The following is a 19,929-nucleotide window of genomic DNA, read 5'->3' as shown; positions in this document are numbered from 1 at the left end:
CTCCTCCGTGCGCTGTGCGGAGAGGACGCGGCCCACGCTCCTCCGTGCGCTGTGTGGAGAGGACGCGGCCCACGCTCCCCCGTGCGCTGTGTGGAGAGGACGCGGCCCACGCTCCCCCGTGCGCTGTGCGGAGAGGACGCGGCCCACGCTCCCCCGTGCGCTGTGCGGAGAGGACGCGGCCCACGCTCCCCCGTGCGCTGTGTGGAGAGGACGCGGCCCACGCTCCCCCGTGCTCTGTGTGGAGAGGACGCGGCCCACGCTCCCCCGTGCGCTGTGCGGAGAGGACGCGGCCCACGCTCCTCCGTGCTCTGTGTGGAGAGGACGCGGCCCACGCTCCCCCGTGCGCTGTGTGGAGAGGACGCGGCCCACGCTCCTCCGTGCGCTGTGTGGAGAGGACGCGGCCCACGCTCCCCCGTGCGCTGTGTGGAGAGGACGCGGCCCACGCTCCTCCGTGCGCTGTGTGGAGAGGACGCGGCCCACGCTCCTCCGTGCTCTGTGTGGAGAGGACGCGGCCCACGCTCCTCCGTGCTCTGTGTGGAGAGGACGCGGCCCACGCTCCCCCGTGCGCTGTGTGGAGAGGACGCGGCCCACGCTCCTCCGTGCTCTGTGTGGAGAGGACGCGGCCCACGCTCCTCCGTGCTCTGTGTGGAGAGGACGCGGCCCACGCTCCTCCGTGCTCTGTGTGGAGAGGACGCGGCCCACGCTCCCCCGTGCGCTGTGTGGAGAGAGGACACTATGGCTCTCCCCACCGTCAGCTAGGTCACGTGACGCAGGGCCATCCCTCCCAGGATGAGTCATGTGACAGTGACGTCATCAGCCCGTGCAGCATGGACGAGGCAGGGGAAGCCGTGCAGGCTGAGGGCATCCAGGTGCTTCTGAGCGCAAAGAGCGCCCCCCACTGCCCACATGGTGAGAGCAGGAATCATCTGCCCTGTATGTAGCATAGATGTGTGTGACCCCACCAGGAGCAGCACAGCATGAGCGCCCAGATTCCAGGATACAGTGCAGGAATGTGCACAGAGGGTCACAGGGGCAGAGGCTGATAACACAGAGCAATAGCTCTTCATCCACTGTGCAATAAATGGGGTCAGTGACCGCCTCCCCTTATGTATAGTGCGCTGTGGTCTCAGGGGTCTCCTTATGGCAGTGGTGCCCCCTGGTGAGAAGTCAGCCATTAGGGGCTAATATTGCTGCTATGGTGTCTGGGAAAACATTAAAGGGGTCCTGCCACCTCCTGCACCGCTTAAAGGGGTGAGCAGTGCCGGTGACATTATGGCCTCGCACGCCTGCCGTGTCCTGCTCCATCTGCAGCTATTGGGCTGATGTGGGAGTGACTGGTGTCGGGGGACCCTGCATAGATGCTTCAATAATAGGATTAAAGGGGGTCTCCACGATTGGTGACAATTTGTTTTTCTTAATTGTATTTTGGGCTAAAATAATATTTATATGTAAATAATCAGCTGGAACAAGTCAAGGTGATTCCGTTCTGTACTGAGGACCTTATGCTTTATGGCAATGTATCATCCCAGGGCCATGCAGTGGGACTTTAAATCACTTATATATATATCAAGGGTCATTACATTGAAAGTGCTAAAATTATTTTTGCAATTTTGTTTCAATATAAAATTTTGCACCGTTTGCCTTCTATATCCCCTGAGTTGCCCTGTATTATTTCTGGCTGCAGAATGAGTTAACTGAGAATCCATGAGTGAGCTCATTGTGACGGTCTTGATGGGGAGTTCCTAATGCTTTTTTTTTTTTTTTTTTTGCTGGGCACTTTCTCTGCTGATTTATGATCACAGACCACATCAAACTTAAATGTTCAGGGGAAGAAATAACCTGTAAGTGCAAAAAATGAAAGTAAAAAGAAAAACAAAAGTCACCAAAGGTGGACGACCCCTTTAGAGATGGGGAAGATTCTGCATGTCACATGATGCCATTATCCCGCTGTATTCTCGTTTGCCTGCAGGTCCGACACTATTATTTGTAAAAATGTCTCAAGGGAAGGAGCAGGGGAGACGATTTTATGCCTGCTCAGCCTGCCGGGACAGGAAGGATTGTCGCTTCTTCCAGTGGGAGGATGAAAAGGTAAATGTCTCTATATATTAAATGATGGCACATGGATGTTATAGCGGGTGATCTTCTGCTTAGGACCCTCTCTGTTAATCATAGACACGAGATGCTAAGAATGACCAGTTCACACTTGTATTACCATTGATTGGTTATATAATACTACATGACTTCTGCTCCCACCATTACTGGGGAAGGTATGGACATGGGACACTTTCCCTGGCACTGCTAGTTTTATCGAGCGGGTTCTAGGGCTTGGACTGCTGGCAATCAGCTGATGGCAATGGCGTCACACGCGGGACCCCTGGGCAGCGGCGTCACACGCGGGACCCCTGGGCAGCGGCGTCACACGCGGGACCCCTGGGCAGCGGCGTCACACGCGGGACCCCTGGGCAGCGGCGTCACACGCGGGACCCCTGGGCAGCGGCGTCACACGCGGGACCCCTGGGCAGCGGCGTCACACGCGGGACCCCTGGGCAGCGGCGTCACACGCGGGACCCCTGGGCAGCGGCGTCACACGCGGGACCCCTGGGCTGCGGCGTCACACGCGGGACCCCTGGGCAGCGGCGTCACACGCGGGACCCCTGGGCAGCGGCGTCATGGCTGAGAAATGCTTTTATTTATTAATAATTTGTAATTAATCTTAAAAAGATGAGTAGCTTTCTTAAATCGTCAATAACTTCTCTTGTTCCTAACGTGAGTGCACACACTTATACATTTATAATTCTGCATGCTTCAGAGCTGAAATCTACCAGTATTCTAGCTGGTGAATAAAAAGATCAGACAGTTGCAAACCCATCTAAATCTGCCATCGTTGGAGAGTTGTGTGGCCTCCATACACATCCAGTTTTTTTTGATGGTCCGATTGGCTTCGGCCGATAAAAATCTATTGTGTTAATGCACAAACTGCAGGCAGCATGACCCTCAGCCTGGCTGCACGCTTGAGCTATATCTTATTCTGAATAGCTGCGGCGTTTGAGAGAAAATATACTTTAAAGTTCTCTCTGGAGACTAGCCTATCCTGTGCATACAAGGGAGAGACCTGTGAATCACCTGGAGCAGCGCTGGGAAGAGCCAGCAGGGGGCAGTGCTGGACTAATCTAATTTCTGGCCGGATCTTTAAAGTATATTTTGTCTGAAATTGAAAGATTCAGAGGAATATATAGCTGGCTACAATAGTGCAGCCAGGCTCTGGCTTCTGCTACTCGCGGTTTTGGCAGCATGTTTCAGATGACAGGTTCCCTTTAAGCCCAAGACAACCCACCAAGCAGACCCCCACTATTCCTCCGCAGAGATGCCCGTGTCCCCATCCCATGGCAGCAGACATCATGTTATTGCTGCACCCAATCATGGTCCATGGATTCGCTGGAGCAGAGATGTTCTGTCTGAGCTCTTGCTTCCGCCTTGGACAGAACATGACCGCTGCAGACAGTCAGTGGCTGCTAATTGACTCTTGCAATCAGTCACACTCTCCAAAAGGCAAAAATATCGCAGCACTCACCTCACCTTTTTGTAAAATATAAACCATTATTGCATATGGTTTAAAAACAACATGGAGCACATGGATACAAGTAGGCAACAGCTGTTTCGCAGCAGCCAAGAGCTTCTTCTTGGGCTCGATGAACAAAGAGGGATCGATGGTGATCATTTACGTAGACTCTTTAGATATAAATGCAGCATTAGCACGGCTTTAATAACACGGCGTCTTATGACGATGTTGGCAGGTCTCGGAAGCCAGACTTCAAGCAAGAGAGGAGTATAACCGCAGCTGTCAGCCCCCTATGACCCATGGACAGTACACGGCCAGGTACCTTATGGCGCTGAGGCTGGATGGCGATATGGAGGAATGTTCCTACTTGTCACTTAACTGGATTCTTCTGTTGTTGGACAGTTGATGTTTCCAGTTGTTGAGATGTCTGGAATCTTCTTGAATGATGGCTTTGCGCTATTTGATATATTCCATCCTATCCACTGCAGGTTTCTAGAGTTCATTGCACTCCCATTAGCAAAAAGGAAGTTTTGCAGGGAGTGCCAGCAGCTGTTATTGGAGAGTGACTGGCAGCAGCACCGGGGGCATCATCTTCTTGGCGATGTCTCCGTTTCGCATATGAAGACGCCCAGTCAGCTGCTGCATCCGCTGGAGAACAAGAAAAGCAATGCCCAGTACCTGTTCACAGATAGAAGCTGCACATTTATCCTGGACACCATCACCAGCCTGGGCTATACCCGAGTACTGTGCGTGGGAACTCCCAGGTATGTCAGATAATACAAGGGGTCATTCACCATTTGGGGGGGCTTTTTTTTTTACTTATTTTACTTAACATTTTTGCAATTGGGTTTCATTAAAATTTTGCACCATTTGCCTTTGATAGCCTCAGAATGAGTTAACTGAAAGTCCATCAGGGAGCTCATTCATTGATGGGGTAGAGTTTGTAACTATATGTCTTTTTCTGAGCTCCTCGCAGCTGATTTATGGACAGAGACTACATCAAAGTTGAAAGAGCAGTGGAAATAAGTCTGTAAAGGCCAAACGGTGGAAATTTTTTCTTGAAACCCAATTGCAAAAATGATCTTTAGCCGCAAATACATTCAATTAAGTAAAATAACTTGTCCCCAAAGGTGGACAAATATATACACACACATACATACAAATATATTATATTTCAGATTACACGAGTGGATAAGATTAAAGTCCTTGGAAGACTCAAGACCAAAGGTGAAGAGTGTCTTGTTAGATATTGACTTCAGGTAAGGAGAATGCTCATGCCCTCTTCTATGTAGCCATAGATTAACCCCTTAACGACCGCCGACACGCCCTTTAATGGTGGCTAAGGGGCCTTGTTCCTCAGTGCTGCTTTTTAACGGCACTGAGGAATAAGTGTATAGCGCCGCCCCGCAGGTGACAGCTGTACAAGACAGCTGACTCCCTGCGATATCAGTCCTGGCCAGTTTTGAAACTGATTGGGGCCAATTAACCCCTTAAATACAACTGTCAATCATGACTGCGGTATCAAGGTGGTAAAAGGGGGTTAAAAGACTCCCTATGACGATTGTTGCCATGGTACTCTGAGGTCATCTGATGACCCCAGGGTACGGTGGCCTATGAGATCCAGCTATAAGCCAGGTGTCACATTAAAATATGTAATAGAGTAAAAAATATCCAAAAAAAAAGCGCGCACACATCAGGAAAATCCATTGCCCCACTAAAAATTCGGCATTTGTGATAAAACAGAGATAAACAAAATAAAGTACACATAATTGGCATTGTCACCCGATCTATAAAACTCATGTTATTTATTCCGAATGACGAATACCATAAAAAAAATTAATAAAAACACCAAAAATGTAAATTTTTCATCATGCTGACACACAAAAAAATTAATAAAAAGCAATCAAAAAGTCATGGATAGAAAAAAATTGAGATCTCGCCTCCTGAGATCTCAATCTGCACATGCACCGCTTTCAGCAGCCATTTTCCCGAGGTTCACCGCAGTGAAAACAATGGCAAGTGCGGGGACTCCGCTGACATTTTCTGAAAGCCCCACTCCTGCTGCCACCAGCTTCCTGCAGCAGCGACCCTGCCCCCTGTGACCCCGCTACACCGCGGCCACCCTCTCCCGGTAAGCTACCATAAAATCGGACTATATGATGAACCACCATTTTATTAAAAAAAAATGCTTTTCCTATTTTCCTCCCCAAAATTTGGTGTGTGACTTATAGTCCGCAAAATACGGTCATTTTTTGATTTCATATATAAATGTTAAAAAGTTTTGTGAATCACCTGTAGGTTAAAAATGGTTAGTACACCAATAGATGAATTCCCTGAGGGGTCTAGTTTCCAAAATGGGGTCACTTGTGGGGGGGTTCTGCTGTTTTCGCATGTTAGGGGCTCTGCAAGCACGACATGACGTTCACAATTATTCCAGACAAATGGCTCTTTCCTTCCCTAGCCCTGCCATGCGCCCAAACAGAAGTTTTTAACCACATATGGGGCATCATTGCTTTTTGCATAACAAATTTTGGGGTCCGTTTTCACCTATTATCTATTGTGAAAATTACAAATTTGGGGCTAAAACAACATTTTAGTAGGAAAAACATAATTTTTATTTTCACATCCACATTTTAAAAAGGTCTGTGAAGCATCTGTGATGCAACATGCTCAACACCCACCTAGATGAATTCCTTGAAGGGTCTAGCTTCCAGAATGGGGTCACTCGGGGAGATGGGGTGGTTCTGCTGTTTTGGTACCTCAGAGGCTCTGCAAATTAGACATGGTGTCTACAATCTATTCCAGTCAAATTTACATTCCAAATACTAAATGTCGCTTCTTCCCTTCCGAGTCATGCCGTGCGTCCAAACAGAACTTTTTGACCACATGTGCGGTATCGCCGCACTCAGAAGAAAGTGAGTAACGAACCGAGTGGTCCACTTTTTAACTTTACATCTTGTAAAAGTTAAAAATTTGGAGCTAAAGCAACATTTTCATGAAAAAAATGAACTTTTCAATATAATGACCTAATGTTATCAAATTCTGTGTAGTACCTGTGAGTTCAAAATACTCACTATACCCCTAGATAAAATCCTTGAGGGGTGTAGTTTCTAGAATGGGGTCACTTGTGGGGTGTTTCTGCTGTTTAGGCACCTTAGGGGCCCTGCAAATGCAACTTGGCACCCGCAATCTATTTCAGCCAAATTTATGTTCCAAAATTCAAATATTGCTCCTTCCCTTCCGAGCTCTTTGTCCAAACAGAGGTTTCTGACCCCATGTGGGGTATCAGTGCACTCAGAAGAAACTGGTAACACATTTTGTGGTCCATTTTGTTATATTATCCCTTGTAAAAGAAAAAAATTGGGGCTAAAGCAACATTTTTGAGGAAAAATTAAAATTTATTTTTTTCTTCATTAGACTTTGCATTAATTCTTGTGTTGAGCACCTGAAGGGTTAAAAAAAACTTCCTGACAACAGTTTTGAAGTATTTGAGGGATGCGGTTTTTAAAATGTTATCACTTTTGGGGAGTTTCCAATATATAGGCCTCTCAAAGTGCATTTAAATCTGAATAGGTCCCTAAAGAAACAAGTTTTGTAAATTTGTTGAAAAAATGAGAAATTACTGTTACACCTTTTTACCCTTCTAACATCATAACAAAATAAAATTACGTTTGAAAAATGATGCAGATGTAATGGAGACCTATGGGAAATGTTATTTATTAATTATTTTGTACAGCGTGACTAACTGGTTTAAGGATATAATGATTGAAAGTTTGAGAATTGCGAATTTTTCAAAATTTTTTCCAAAATTCCGATATTATCACAAATAAACGCCAATCATACCGACCTAAATTTACCACTAACATAAAGTACAATGTATCACGAAAAAACTGTTTCAGGATCACTGGGGTACAATGAAACGTTTTTAAGTTATTAGAACATAAAGGGACACTGGTCAGAGTTCAAAAATTTGGGCTGGTCATGAAAGTCGAAATTGGCCCAGTCATTAAGGGGTTAATAGTACCACCATTTATTAGCTGTAGGGCAGTGGATCAGTGGGACACATATGAAAATGAGCATAGATGGATCAGCTGTCCATTCATTAAAGACTGACATGGAAGACTGAGGCTAGTGCAACACTCACACAATATTCTGCCTACTCATCTGTCAGGGGGGTGTTGGTTGACCCCCCAAACACTATAAATGGTTGGCCAATCATGCCAAAATTGCATTTTTTGGCCAACTTTTATTTTGTGCATGGGGGTTTTAAAGAGGACCTATCACCTATTGGGAATCTCTTTTATAGTAAAAGACGACAAAATATAAAACTTTCTCAATTATATGTAATTAGGAAAATTAATACATTTCCTCACTAATTTAGTGATAAAAGAAATGACCTTTTAAGGGGCGGCTGAAGTCAGGAGTCTCACTATTTGACGGCTGTGTGAGGGTTTCTGTTTCTAAGCTGGGAGATACCATTGAGTGGCCGGAGCCTGGGAGAGTGAATCATGTCATCAGCACAGGAGAGTCTCTTTACTTCATGCTGAATGTAGTTATATAAGTGGTAATATCAGACTGAGCCCCGTATATTATGGAGCTGCTGCAGCAGCAGTGGTAAATCCTACAGCGTACTCTGGGAGGTTTGACTTCTGCTGAATCTGTACAGTATATAGTAGCAGACTCAGATTAACCCTTTACAAGCAGCTGTGTCCTCTTCTTTATAAACAGCTCTGTCCTCTTCCTTTAGCTTGTCTGCAGAATACACACGACATCTTATTACATTTATGATAAGTAGCAATAGTCAGTATCAAGTAGAGATGAGCGGGTCTCCAGTTCAGCGTCTAGATCAGTGGTACCTGGATGGGAGTCCCACGAATCTCTTACCTTTTGGCGACCCTGGCACTGCTTTGATTAGCCAGGGCTGACATTGCACAGATGACTTTGCGCCTCCCTGACAAATCAGATGCCATGCTGGAACGTAAAAGATTCACCTGTCTACCAACCAGGTACCACTTACCTAGATGCTGGACTGGAGTCTCACAAATCGATTCGCTCATCTCTACTTCCAAGTTGCACTACTTGATGAAGGGAGGACATTTTTGCATGATTTGAGTCTCACTGATTCATTGCTCATTTGGGATGTACTTGTGAGACGAATCCCCATGTTGGTGAATATAGACGCAATACATCAATTTATACTTATTGGATGTGCGGTCCATGTCTTTTTTTTCTACAGTTATAGCACGCTTGTGAATCCGTTTAGGAGAATTTACTTGAAAAATCAGGTCCACTTTAAAACCAGACACCTACTGTACATGGAAGTGATTGGTGCTGACCCTGTGTTTATTATAATAAGGTAATTTACTTTTTTTTTCTTATTTCAGGTATTCTCAGTTTTATGGGAAGAATGAATTTTGTCATTACAACATGTTTAATCATCATTTTTTTGGCGGAGAGGTAATGTTTTGTATTTTATCTCATTCATACAGCTGTGTTTCACATATAGGTTCGGTGTCTGATTTTCAGCGGTAGAAGGCATGCCCATCATTGTCTACAGGGCTGTTCACATGTCCCGTGTTTTTTGCGGGCGGGGTCTGGATGGCGTTCTACACTGCAATGACGTTATAAAATGCCACTACATAGTAGTGCAGCTGTATGCAATCGTGCAGTTTAGGGAGCCAGATTTTCCATAGAGAAGGCAGAGGTGGTTTCTTATCGTCTCTGCCTTCCCTACCTATTGTCCCTGCCTTCACTCATCTCAAGCGCTGTGTATGTAGTAATTGGAAGCGCTAATGGCACTTTCTCCTCCGGACCCAGCAGTCATGTCATCGCTGAGTGTATGGAGGATGCAGTGGCTGATGCATCCTGGAGACGCAGACCGCTTTGCTTTGCAGGCAGGAACCTGAATTTCCACTATAACTGGGCCTCATATGCGGAAATGGGAACACATTTTAAATGTATTTCAGAGGTCCTTTACGACTGTAAAAACAAATGTGTAAAGCAGACTTTTATTTTCCCACTAATATCCCTTAATATTAGCAAACAAGAATTTGCACCGCATGTATCATGAAAAAAATGTATTAAATAACGAGCAAATTCTTTTGCTCTTTAAAACCTCATATGCTAAAAACCTTGAAAAAAAATTGACACGTGAACCAAAAATGAATAAATATCAGAACCAGCACAATGAGAAAAACCGGTCCACTTTTTCTTATAAGCAAGAAAAAAATGGGCGCATGAATTAGGCCTTAATAAAGCTTTCATTTTTTTTTCAGGCAATCTGTCTTGCATTTCATTTCTTCTTATGTGTGTGACTGGTGCTCGGTATTAGGAATCGGAGCAAAACAAGCCAAGTATATTAGGAAAATGCTGCAAACCGCTGATCTGTAATAATAAATGCTATGGGGTCACTGCTCGTATATTTCCTTATTGTATTTCAGGCCGCAGAGAACATCTGCCAGACGTTTCTACAAGAAGATGACGGACGAGGGGTCATCATGGTGACGGATCCTCCATTTGGAGGTTTAGTGGAACCTTTAGCTTTCAGCTTTAAAAGAATTAGCGACATGCGGAGGTCGGCACCAGACATAGGTGAGAGTCAGGCCATGCATGGCATATGTTTCTGTGCCTATTACCCTATGATCTGCACGTTTACAGTGACCGGGTATCACTATGGCCTATTATAAAGGGGTTTCCTTAGATCCCCCCTACTTCAACAAAGAGCAGGACCTGTCGTGTCTGTGCATTTCACTGACAGCCTGTATGTTTTTTACGTCATGTAATGTTTCATTTCCATTGCATCTAATGATGCGAAAAGTGAGCCCTTCTCCATAACCACTAAAGATATGTCCGATGCAGGAAGTTTAACCCTTTAAGTGCAGCAGTTAATAGCGAATGCAGTATTTCAAGTGTTTAGCAGAGGGAAGAGGGTTCCTCTGTCAGCCCATTGTTCCCCCACAACACAATCTCAGGGTGCTCAGGGGTTACATAGTGAGTCTTCTCCCGCTCTCAGACCCCTGCGATACAATCACAGGGTGGCCATTATCTACTAACAATGACTCGCAGGTTTGCCATCAGTATACTGTTCCAGAGGAAGAGCCTAACAGGTTGACTGTCACTGTACTAATGGGCCATAATGCTTTTGAACACTGAGTGTTTGGAACACCGTGAATATTTTGGAATACTGAGTATTCCAAAGTGATATCCAAGTGTTCAAATCATTTGTTTTTTTTCATCACCTGCCAAAATTATTTTAAGAGTTGGTCATTAAATTACATATACTGTAACGTGGCACCAAGAGAACCATAACTCATACAATTAAAAAGCAAGCCTTCCTAGACCTAGATCGGAGGAATGTAAATTGTTATGGTCTTTGGGATAGAGCGATACAAATATCCCTTTTTTCCATTTTTGTGCAAAAGTTAAAAAAAAAACAAAAAAAAAACATATATATATTTCACATACATATATACACGTTCATGGTATCCCTATACAGTCAAATTAACTTGATATTTTACTACACCGTAAACAGTGTGAGATAAAAAAAAAAAAATGCAAAGACCAATAACAAATTTGCATTGGGAACAATGCAGTTGGCTGTCCAAAATTGGACATGCCTGATCGACATCTCTCCCTATGATCAGTCGGCCAGTGCCCCCATACACATTAGACAGTCGGCCGGACACATTGACAGATTCAGGCAAAATTAGACTGTGTATGGCCAGCTTTACTCTTGATAGATATTCATGCAATGCACACCTTTGTCCACTAGAGGGCACACTATGTCTGTCTTTAGCGCTCAGTCAATGCTATAAATTAGCTTGTGTGTTTCTTTATGGGGGAGTATAGACCCCCACCCCACTCCCCCGTACCGCAGTGCTATTGGAGTAGGTGACATAGCCAGACTTGATTCTATTTCATGCTTTGAAGGTGTGAGATTATGAATTTGAAAAAGTTAGATTTTTCTCTGATTATGTAAGCCTGTTTTTGCACCAAAAAATACTTAGGTTAAAAATCTTAGTAATTGAAATACTTATTTCACTAAAGGATTTACTCGCTAAACAGTTTTCCATGTGACTGGTGACACTGCCAATCCCTACACGCTGCCACTATTCCTCCCATCCCCAGTGCTGGATATTTGCTGACGTTTTTAGCGCCAAGTAATTTGGCACACAATCAGTAATGCTCTTTTATGTTTGGTTTTTAACCTTTTATGTGACATTTTAGCTCATAGAGTCACCCAATCTGCTAAAATGATGTGCAAAAATTCCAGGCGTACATAAAATCGCTCCTGGGAAAGTGGGTGGAACGGAGATGGACATTTGCACAAAAATGTCGCAACTTTAAAAAAAAAAAAAAATCACAATTGATGAATCAGCCGCAATCATGTGGAAACCCCATGATGGAGAGCATTCTAAAGCCCCCGTCTCACATAGCGAGATCGCTGCTGTGTCACGGTTTTGGTGACGCAACAGCGACCTCACCAGCGATGTGGCTATGTGTGACACTTTGCAACGATCAGGCCCCTGCTGTGAGGTCGCTGATCGCTGCAGAACGTCCTGGACCATTTTTTGGTTGTTGCTCTCCCGCTGGTCAGCACACATCGCTGTGTGTGACCAGCGGGAGCAGCGATCAGGCTGGTAACTATGGTAAACATCGGGTTACTAGGGGCACACGCGCACCTAGTAACCCGCTGTTTATCATGGTTACGAGCCTGCTAAAGTGAGCGGTAACCTCCCGCTCACTGTAGCAGAGTGGTAGCCATGATAAACAGCGGGTTACTAAGTGCGCGTGTGCCCCTAGTAACCCGCTGTTTATCATGGTTACCAGCCTGCTCCTGCTTCAGCAGGCTCGTAACCAGGAGCAGGACATCATGGAAAGATTCTTTCCACGATGTCGCTGCTCCCCTGATCGTTGGTGACCCTGCCTGTTTGACAGCTCACCAGCGACCACATAGCGACGCAGCAACGATCCCTGACAGGTCGTATCGTTGTCGGGATCGTTGCAGCGTCGCTAAGTGTGACGGGGCCTTAAGAACCAAACTAAACAGGTAAGCACATATAAAATAGGCTTTTAATTTGCGGTTTATTTATTATTTTTATTATTTTTTTAAAGCCTATGTTGCAAATGAAAAACAACCGAAAGACACCAAAAACTAGATTAAAAAAAAAAAAGTAAAAAAGGTGCAAATATAGTAATAAATCAGGGCCATAGTTTATAGGGCTGCTTGACATGTTATAAGGCTGCTAAGCAGTAATGTGTCTTTTTTTCAGCTGTTACTAAAGAGCTGCCCATGTTTTGGATCTTCCCCTACTTCTTTGAGGCGCGTATTGTTCAGTGTTTTCCTGGTTTCAGCATGTTAGATTATCAGGTAAGAAGTGACTTGTGCCGAGGGGGGGGCATCATGGCAGCCGCTTTCTTTACTGCTCATTTTACACTTCTGTATAGACTATCCTAATTCTGTAGGGATCCTGAATAAGTGTTTACACAGACGGACCATCTTTACTGTTCAGCGGTCTTTTAATGCCCTGTGTGCACTGATAGTTTAGTGCGTATAGGCTGCCACGGTTCTCGGCAGCACAAGTCTTCTTTACACAGGACGATGTGCTGCAGAGAATCATGATTTTTTTTACCCAATACACACACATTTTGCTTGTTTATCAGAGGAAATGAGCGATATTAATAACTCTCATACACAATTATCTAAAGTTTAAATGCAGTATTATGGTCCAGAGCTGCATTCATACCAATAGCAACTAGCTGTCACTATATCAGTGATCGTAACCATGGATACCTAAGGTCCTGCAATGCCTGCACATGAGGAAAGAGACATAGCGAATCAGGAAAACTACACTACATTTCTAATTGGAGGGATTTGCTAATATTATTACACCTACTGCATATCTTGGCGATGGGAGTGCCCCTTTAAATAGTAAATTATCACAAACCTAAAATGTGCCCCCCCCCCCCCTTGCCTTCCACCCATCAAAATAATTTCATGCTTAGAATATTAGACAGTGGCTTAGGATAAGGTCACACATGTCTTGCCATCTATCCCACCCACATAATCAGTTTCGGACTGTAGACTTGTGAATCCTCACAGCGCGCACAGTACGAGCTGTCAAGATTCTCCGCTATCGGCGCGATTTGCATACTCATGGTCACGTGCCAACTAAACGTGTGCAGTCTCGTTCAATACAAGTGAATTGAGCGAGGCCGGATAAGTCTAGTTGGAATGTGGCCAGCACCAGAGAATCCTGACAGCAGTCTTTGTGCGCTTTGTGAGGATTAGAGTGACTGCGCACTACCTTGGGCAACCCCTTTAATCCGCAAAAAATACAGACATGTGAACAGCCCCATAGACCATTGTGGGTTTGTGTTCTCTGTGGGAGAAATACGGATAAAATGTGAAGCACAAACGTCTGAATGAGGCCTTAGGAGGAATTCTTCCGCTGCAGATTTTGCTGCAGAAATTTCTGTGATGCAAAATAGTTTTATGGGACAATTACAGAACTTTCTACAGCAGCCGGGTGTCAATTCACCGAAATACTGCAGAGTGCGGTAAAAAACCCTTCTGTTTGTCCCTTCAGTTGGATTATGAGAACCACACACTGTACAAATACGGGAAGACTGGAAGGAAGCAATCGCCTGTCCGCATCTTTACCAATATTTCCCCAGAAAGTGTTGTACTTCCCACCAGTGAGGGCTACAGGTAAAGAACGATGTGTAGTATACGGCGTGAGTGTCAGTCTTGTCTTAGAGACTCGTTCACACACATAGAAGAATGGAGCGCAGTCTCAGTACATTGTATTCACATGAATGGTATACAGAACTTTTTGCTAAAGCCTGCTTACATGCTTTACAGGTCTAGAACTATTTTGTGGGCTTAAAGGGATTGTTCAGTATTTTAACACAAATAATACTCGCCTACCAAACCAACCCTGCTCCTACATACTCCTTGGGGGGAATCACATAACCGCTGCAGCCAACCAGTAGCCACTGATTGGCTGCAGTCTTCACATTCTGTATGAGCTGGAGGAGAAACTGTTTCTTTACGACCAGACGAAATGTAAAGGCTGTAACTGATCAGGGCTGTTGATTGGCTGCAGCCATCACGTAGTGTCCCCTACTGAAAGAAGAGGACCGGAGACTGGTGGGGGACACAGTGTGGAGTATGGAGTCCAGTACATTTAGTGTCAAGTTTTTGTTTTTTGGGGGCTTTTTTTTTTTTTAAAAAAAACGCCGCCGTCGGCCCACTTAGAATGTGTTTTTTTTTAAAGTAGTTGACTGCCCCTTTAAGCCACTTGTAGCTTGTGACATTGCAGCTATTATTGATTTGTCCTGGCTGTCTCAATGTCATCAAGTCTATAGTTAAGACACATTGTGGTTTTTTTTGCACTTTCTGGTGATTGTGGTTTTTTTTTTACAAGTGTAGTAAAATTGTGATGTGTTGGAAAAAAATGCTTTGAAAAAACAATTGGAATTTGTATTGAAAAAATGCTGAAAAAATGCATTTTTGATGCAGCTGTGCAATATTTATGTGGGACCAATGCACTTGAAGCAATATTAATATTTGAAAACAAAATAATTTTTAACCAAAACGTAAAGGTTTTATATTTCCTGTTTGGTGTCTGCTGCTCCTATGAAGACGTGTTTCTTCTTGTCTCCATAATTGCAGACTATGACCCCCAAGTCTAGATCACGTGAAGTCATTATCGGTCTTTACTCCTCTTTGGTCAGACCTCATCTGGAATACTGTGTACAGTTTTGGGCACCACATTTTAAAAAAGACATAGACAAACTGGAGCAAGTTCAGAGAAGAGCGACCAGAATGGTGACTGGTCTGCAAACCATGTCCTATGAGGAACGGTTGCAGGATTTGGGAATGTTTAGCTTGCAAAAAAGAAGACTGAGAGGAGACTTAATAGCTGTCTACAAATATGTCAAGGGCTGTCACATTGTAGAAGGATCATCTTTATTCTCATTTGCACAAGGAAAGACTAGAAGCAATGGGATGAAACTAAATGGGAGGAGACACAGATTAGATATTAGAAAAAACTTTTTGACAGTTAGGGTGATTAATGAGTGGAACAGGCTGCCACGAGAGGTGGTGAGTTCCCCTTCAATGGACGTCTTCAAACAGAGGCTGGACAGACATCTGTCTGAGATGATCTAGTGAATCCTGCTTTGAGCAGGGGGTTGGAACAGATGAACCAGGAGGTCCCTTCCAACTCAACCATTCTATGATTCTAAGTGCAGTCTGTTCCTGTAGTTAGGACTTCTTCCAATCTTTCTGGCTTTTTTTATTTCGTATCTTATATATTTTCACTTCTATATAATATCTACTATATAATCGGCTTATCCCGTCTGTCTGTCCGTCCAGGAAATCCCGCGTCGCTGATTGGTCCTGCCGCGGCCAATCAGCTACGCGGGATTTCAGAACAAGATGGCGGCCTTTAGCGGCTCATCTGCCGTACGGAGGTCAGCGGCGATGCAGCCGGGAGATGACCGGCGCTAGCAAGTCATCTCCCGGCTGCTCGCAGCGGAAGTACCCGCACAGGCAGCGCCGCTCCCCGATCCTCACTAACACGCAGGCCACTGTCGGGAGATCAGCGGCGACGCAGCCGGCAGATGACCGGTGCTAGCCGGTCATCTCCCGGCTGCTTGCAGCAGAAGTACCCCGACCGGCAGCCTCACTCCCCGGTCCTCCCTTCACACTTTCCATCGGGAGATCAGCAGCCCTAGCAGCCGGGAGATGACCGGCGCTTGCCGGTCATCTCCTGGCTGCTCTCAGCAGAAGTATCCGCACAGGCAGCGCCGCTCCCCGGTCCTCACTAACACGGTTCGCTGATTGGTCGCGGCCGCAGGCCACGACCAATCAGCGATATTGGCGCCAAATTTAAACACCACTCTGCTGATTGGTTGCAGCCGGTCGACCACATACATATTCTAGAATACCCGATGCATTCGAATCGGGCCACCATCTAGTATATAATATTTAGATATAGATTTTTTTTCGTAAATACATTCTCAAAATCATCACTTAATTGTAAATATAGAAATATAATTTCTTTTCTCCCATTTGTTTGGTTTGGCAATCTAGGTTGTGCGCGGTCTGCAGGAGATACGTGTCTTCTGAAAATAAGCATTGTGAAATCTGCAATTCGTGCCCCTCAAAGGTAATAGTTTGCATTATTCTTACAGCATTTTATTTATTTATTTTCGTATGTAGAGCTGTATGGGAATATGGAGAGCCGCTCACTTGTACAAAGGTGACCTGGTGTCACGTGAGCGCCGCTCTCTGAAGATCGTGGAGATCCAGGAATTTAAAGTTCTGCAGTTCTAAACATATTATGGATCAGAAGCTTTGGCGCTTGCTAATGATAATCTCTCCTGGTTTTGTGATGATCACACAGGTGTTTGGCTCGCGACAAAACCTTACTATAACTACATTGGTCTCCATACACATTAACGTCGGCCAAACCCAACAATATCAACAGGTTGGGGCCACCTTCTGATGTGTATGGCGGCCCCTGACTCTTCACCGCCAGACAATTTCAGGGTGCTAAGAATCCGGCATATCCTATTCCGGCTGGCTGAACCCTTGTTCTCTAAGAGATAAGCCACCACCTAAGATGTCTATTAGCGGCTCCCTCATAGAGAACACGAGCGCTCGGCAGAGCGAGAGATCCTGTGTATGGGACAAGATATCTGCCGACCAACCATCATTCAGCCAACACCCGCCTAAAGTGTATGGGGGGGGGCTTATGCCTCTGTGATCATCACATCACCAGGACAGATTTTGCTCACACTTCTATGCAGTATTAAAAAATAATAATTCTGTAAGTTAAGCCGGCCATACACATTAGATGGCTGTTGGATGAATGGTGCTTCAGCTCATCGTTCTTGTCTGACAGCCATCTTGGTGGTCTCTTCCATACACAGGATCGCTCACTCATCCGAGCACTCTTGAGTTCTCTATGAGAAAGTTGCCGACCGAGTTCCTCTGCCTTATCTTTGTGAGAACAAAGCTATCGGCAGTCCGAAATCAAACATGCCCGATTGACATCTCGCCCGACGATCAGTTGACACATTAGACTGTCAGCTGAACCCATCGATATCAGCGGGTGTGGTTGATATTGGTCCAATTTGTCTGGGTGGGCTTTAATCTCTATCCAGGATTTGTGCACTCTACTTTGCACTGATGAGGGGTAATACCCCGAAACGCTGTGTCTGCAAATTGAGATTCCTGGGTTGGCTTTTATCCTAAGTCATGTGATAAGTCTCGTTAAAGGGTCAATATTGACTTTTAGGATTGCTACTTCCAATAGGTGGCTCTAGAGTTCAAGTCCTCTTTCTCTCTAAAGAGACAATTTGCATATTTAATTTCCCAGAGGAGCAAGCAAGGCGTTTAAGTCTCCTCATATTGGCATGCCAGGCTAGGAATGTCACTCTCCACAAGGAGAAACCTTACCCCATAGATTGCACTCTACATAGAAAACCTGAATTACATTCTCCCCTCCAACTTATAACAATAAAATGATATGCATCCCCATGTAAATGTAATGATTTCCTTATAGGATGGCCGAGCGTGGAAACACTGTCTCCTCTGCAGTAAATGTGTGAAGCCATGTAAGTACCAAGCTGGCATTCCCTTCTGATTATCTGCAAAAAGAAAAGTAAGAAGTAATTGAACTTTATGTTCTGGTTTACAATATTTTTTTTGGTAATTGCTTCCTTATAATCCTCCATATATTCATCTAGATAGAGGGACTGGGTGCAACCTGGAATTAGGCCCAAGGAACCACATGCAGATATATCCCGTCAGATACAAAACCTATAAATAATCATCATGAGATAGCATCGCTTATTAACATACATGGGCACGTCCCTGACACATATAAAAAGATTCGCTTCCAGTCTAATTCACTATTCCATGGTTATATTACTTATTCAGCAAACCGTGCTTCACCAGCGTGTTATAGCCCGCCGGAAATCCGGCTCAGAGAGGCAGTCAGCATGGTGCCTGATCTTAAGGTGTCCCCATGAGTAGGCTGTCCCCACGAGTAGAGTGTCCCCACGAATTGCCAAAGGCAAATGGAGATCCATTTGCAACCATTAGCCTCTCCAGCATGTTTCACCATGCGGCGTCATCAGGGGTAAGAGGCTATGCCCTTATTCATGGGGCACCTTATTCATGGGGCACCTTAGTCATGGGGCACCTTATTCATGGGGCACCTTATTCATGGGGCACCTTATTCATGGGGCACCTTAATCATGGGGACACCTTAATCATGGGGACACCTTAATCATGGGACACCTTAATCATGGGGACACCTTATTCAAGGGATCTCTGTTTGCCTTTGGCAATTTGTGTGTACATTAAGTAAACCCTTAGCTGACCTTTGATCAGAATTTTTGTGTGTCCCAGGAATAAGGTGGCCAACTAATAATGTAGCTCCTAAATGAGGTGGCCCATGAGTAAGGTGCCCCATGGATAAGGTGGCTCATGAATAAGATCCCTATAGCTAAAAATGAATCATAAAGTATTATTTGTGCTTTTTTTCCCTCCTTCGGCTTAGGATTTGCCTCCATGCTGTAAAGCCTGAGATAAATGAAAGCCGTGTAATGCTCGGAAGACGCCGTGTGTCTTCCCTGCATCTTGTTATATTGGACACTATATGTTATCTCCGCCACTAAATGATTTCCCTCTATGCTGTAAAAAGTACCCAGTAGGATAGTAATGTGCATAATATACTGTACGCTACCCCGACACTGAGGATTTGCCTCCATGCTGTGAACCCTGAGAGTAAAGGAAGCATTTGAATGTTGGGAATAGTGTGCGTCTTCCCTGCTTCTTATTATATGTAGAGTAGAGTACACTATCCACCCGGTAACTGAAGAATTGGCCTCCATGCTGAAAACTCTGAGCAAAAAGGAAGCATCCGGATGGTAGGAGTACACAGTGTGTGTCTTCCGTGCATTTGTCTGTATGGCAGGGTTTCCAACCTTTCTTACCTTGTGAGCTCTAACAGGTCGTTGGTTACAAGACACATTCTGTGCGAATAAATCTCCGAAGTGTGTGCCCCGCTGAAGGCTATCGTGTCCTGAGCTTCTCTTTATAAATGAACAATGTCTCGATTTACCACCTTAAAAAGTAGTAATACCCTCTTGTAAGGTCATAATGACCGAAGTCCCCCCTTATGAAGTAATAATGCCCTGAGAGTCCCCTTGTAGAATAAAAATGTCCCGTATGGATGCTGATACCATTGAGAGTGACACTTTCCTGAGCAGACAGCCGCGAGCCAGGTGGTTTGGACGCCGGCTCTGTAGCCAGGTGGTTTGGACGCCGGCTCTGTAGCCAGGTGGTT

At 44.9% G+C, this 19,929-nt stretch overlaps 1 protein-coding gene across 2 annotated transcripts in view; it reads left to right on the top strand.

Annotated features, from left to right (window-relative positions):
• The window catches only part of ZCCHC4 (zinc finger CCHC-type containing 4), a 31,876-nt gene that overhangs the window by 5,542 nt on the left and 6,405 nt on the right, over positions 1 to 19,929 (top strand). Inside the window, exons 1-11 of one of the 2 annotated variants that reach the window (XM_073646637.1) lie at positions 754 to 909; positions 1,970 to 2,088; positions 3,795 to 3,877; positions 4,048 to 4,323; positions 4,738 to 4,818; positions 8,944 to 9,016; positions 10,000 to 10,150; positions 12,832 to 12,929; positions 14,149 to 14,270; positions 16,662 to 16,737; positions 18,139 to 18,190. In XM_073646637.1, coding sequence (XP_073502738.1) covers positions 828 to 909; positions 1,970 to 2,088; positions 3,795 to 3,877; positions 4,048 to 4,323; positions 4,738 to 4,818; positions 8,944 to 9,016; positions 10,000 to 10,150; positions 12,832 to 12,929; positions 14,149 to 14,270; positions 16,662 to 16,737; positions 18,139 to 18,190 — 1,213 coding nt within the window. In that variant the 5' untranslated portion in view covers positions 754 to 827. Of the gene's footprint in view, positions 1 to 753; positions 910 to 1,969; positions 2,089 to 3,794; positions 3,878 to 4,047; positions 4,324 to 4,737; positions 4,819 to 8,943; positions 9,017 to 9,999; positions 10,151 to 12,831; positions 12,930 to 14,148; positions 14,271 to 16,661; positions 16,738 to 18,138; positions 18,191 to 19,929 lie in introns of those variants that run through there. The other variant, XM_073646627.1, reaches the window with a different exon arrangement.

This window comes from Phyllobates terribilis, unplaced genomic scaffold, assembly GCF_046119375.1.
Source record: "Phyllobates terribilis strain yellow unplaced genomic scaffold, ASM4611937v1 Scaffold_1__5_contigs__length_1240528914, whole genome shotgun sequence".
NCBI lineage: Eukaryota > Metazoa > Chordata > Amphibia > Anura > Dendrobatidae > Phyllobates > Phyllobates terribilis.
The sequence above is the reverse complement of the archived record's forward strand: the minus strand, read 5'-3'. Positions and strand labels throughout refer to the sequence as shown.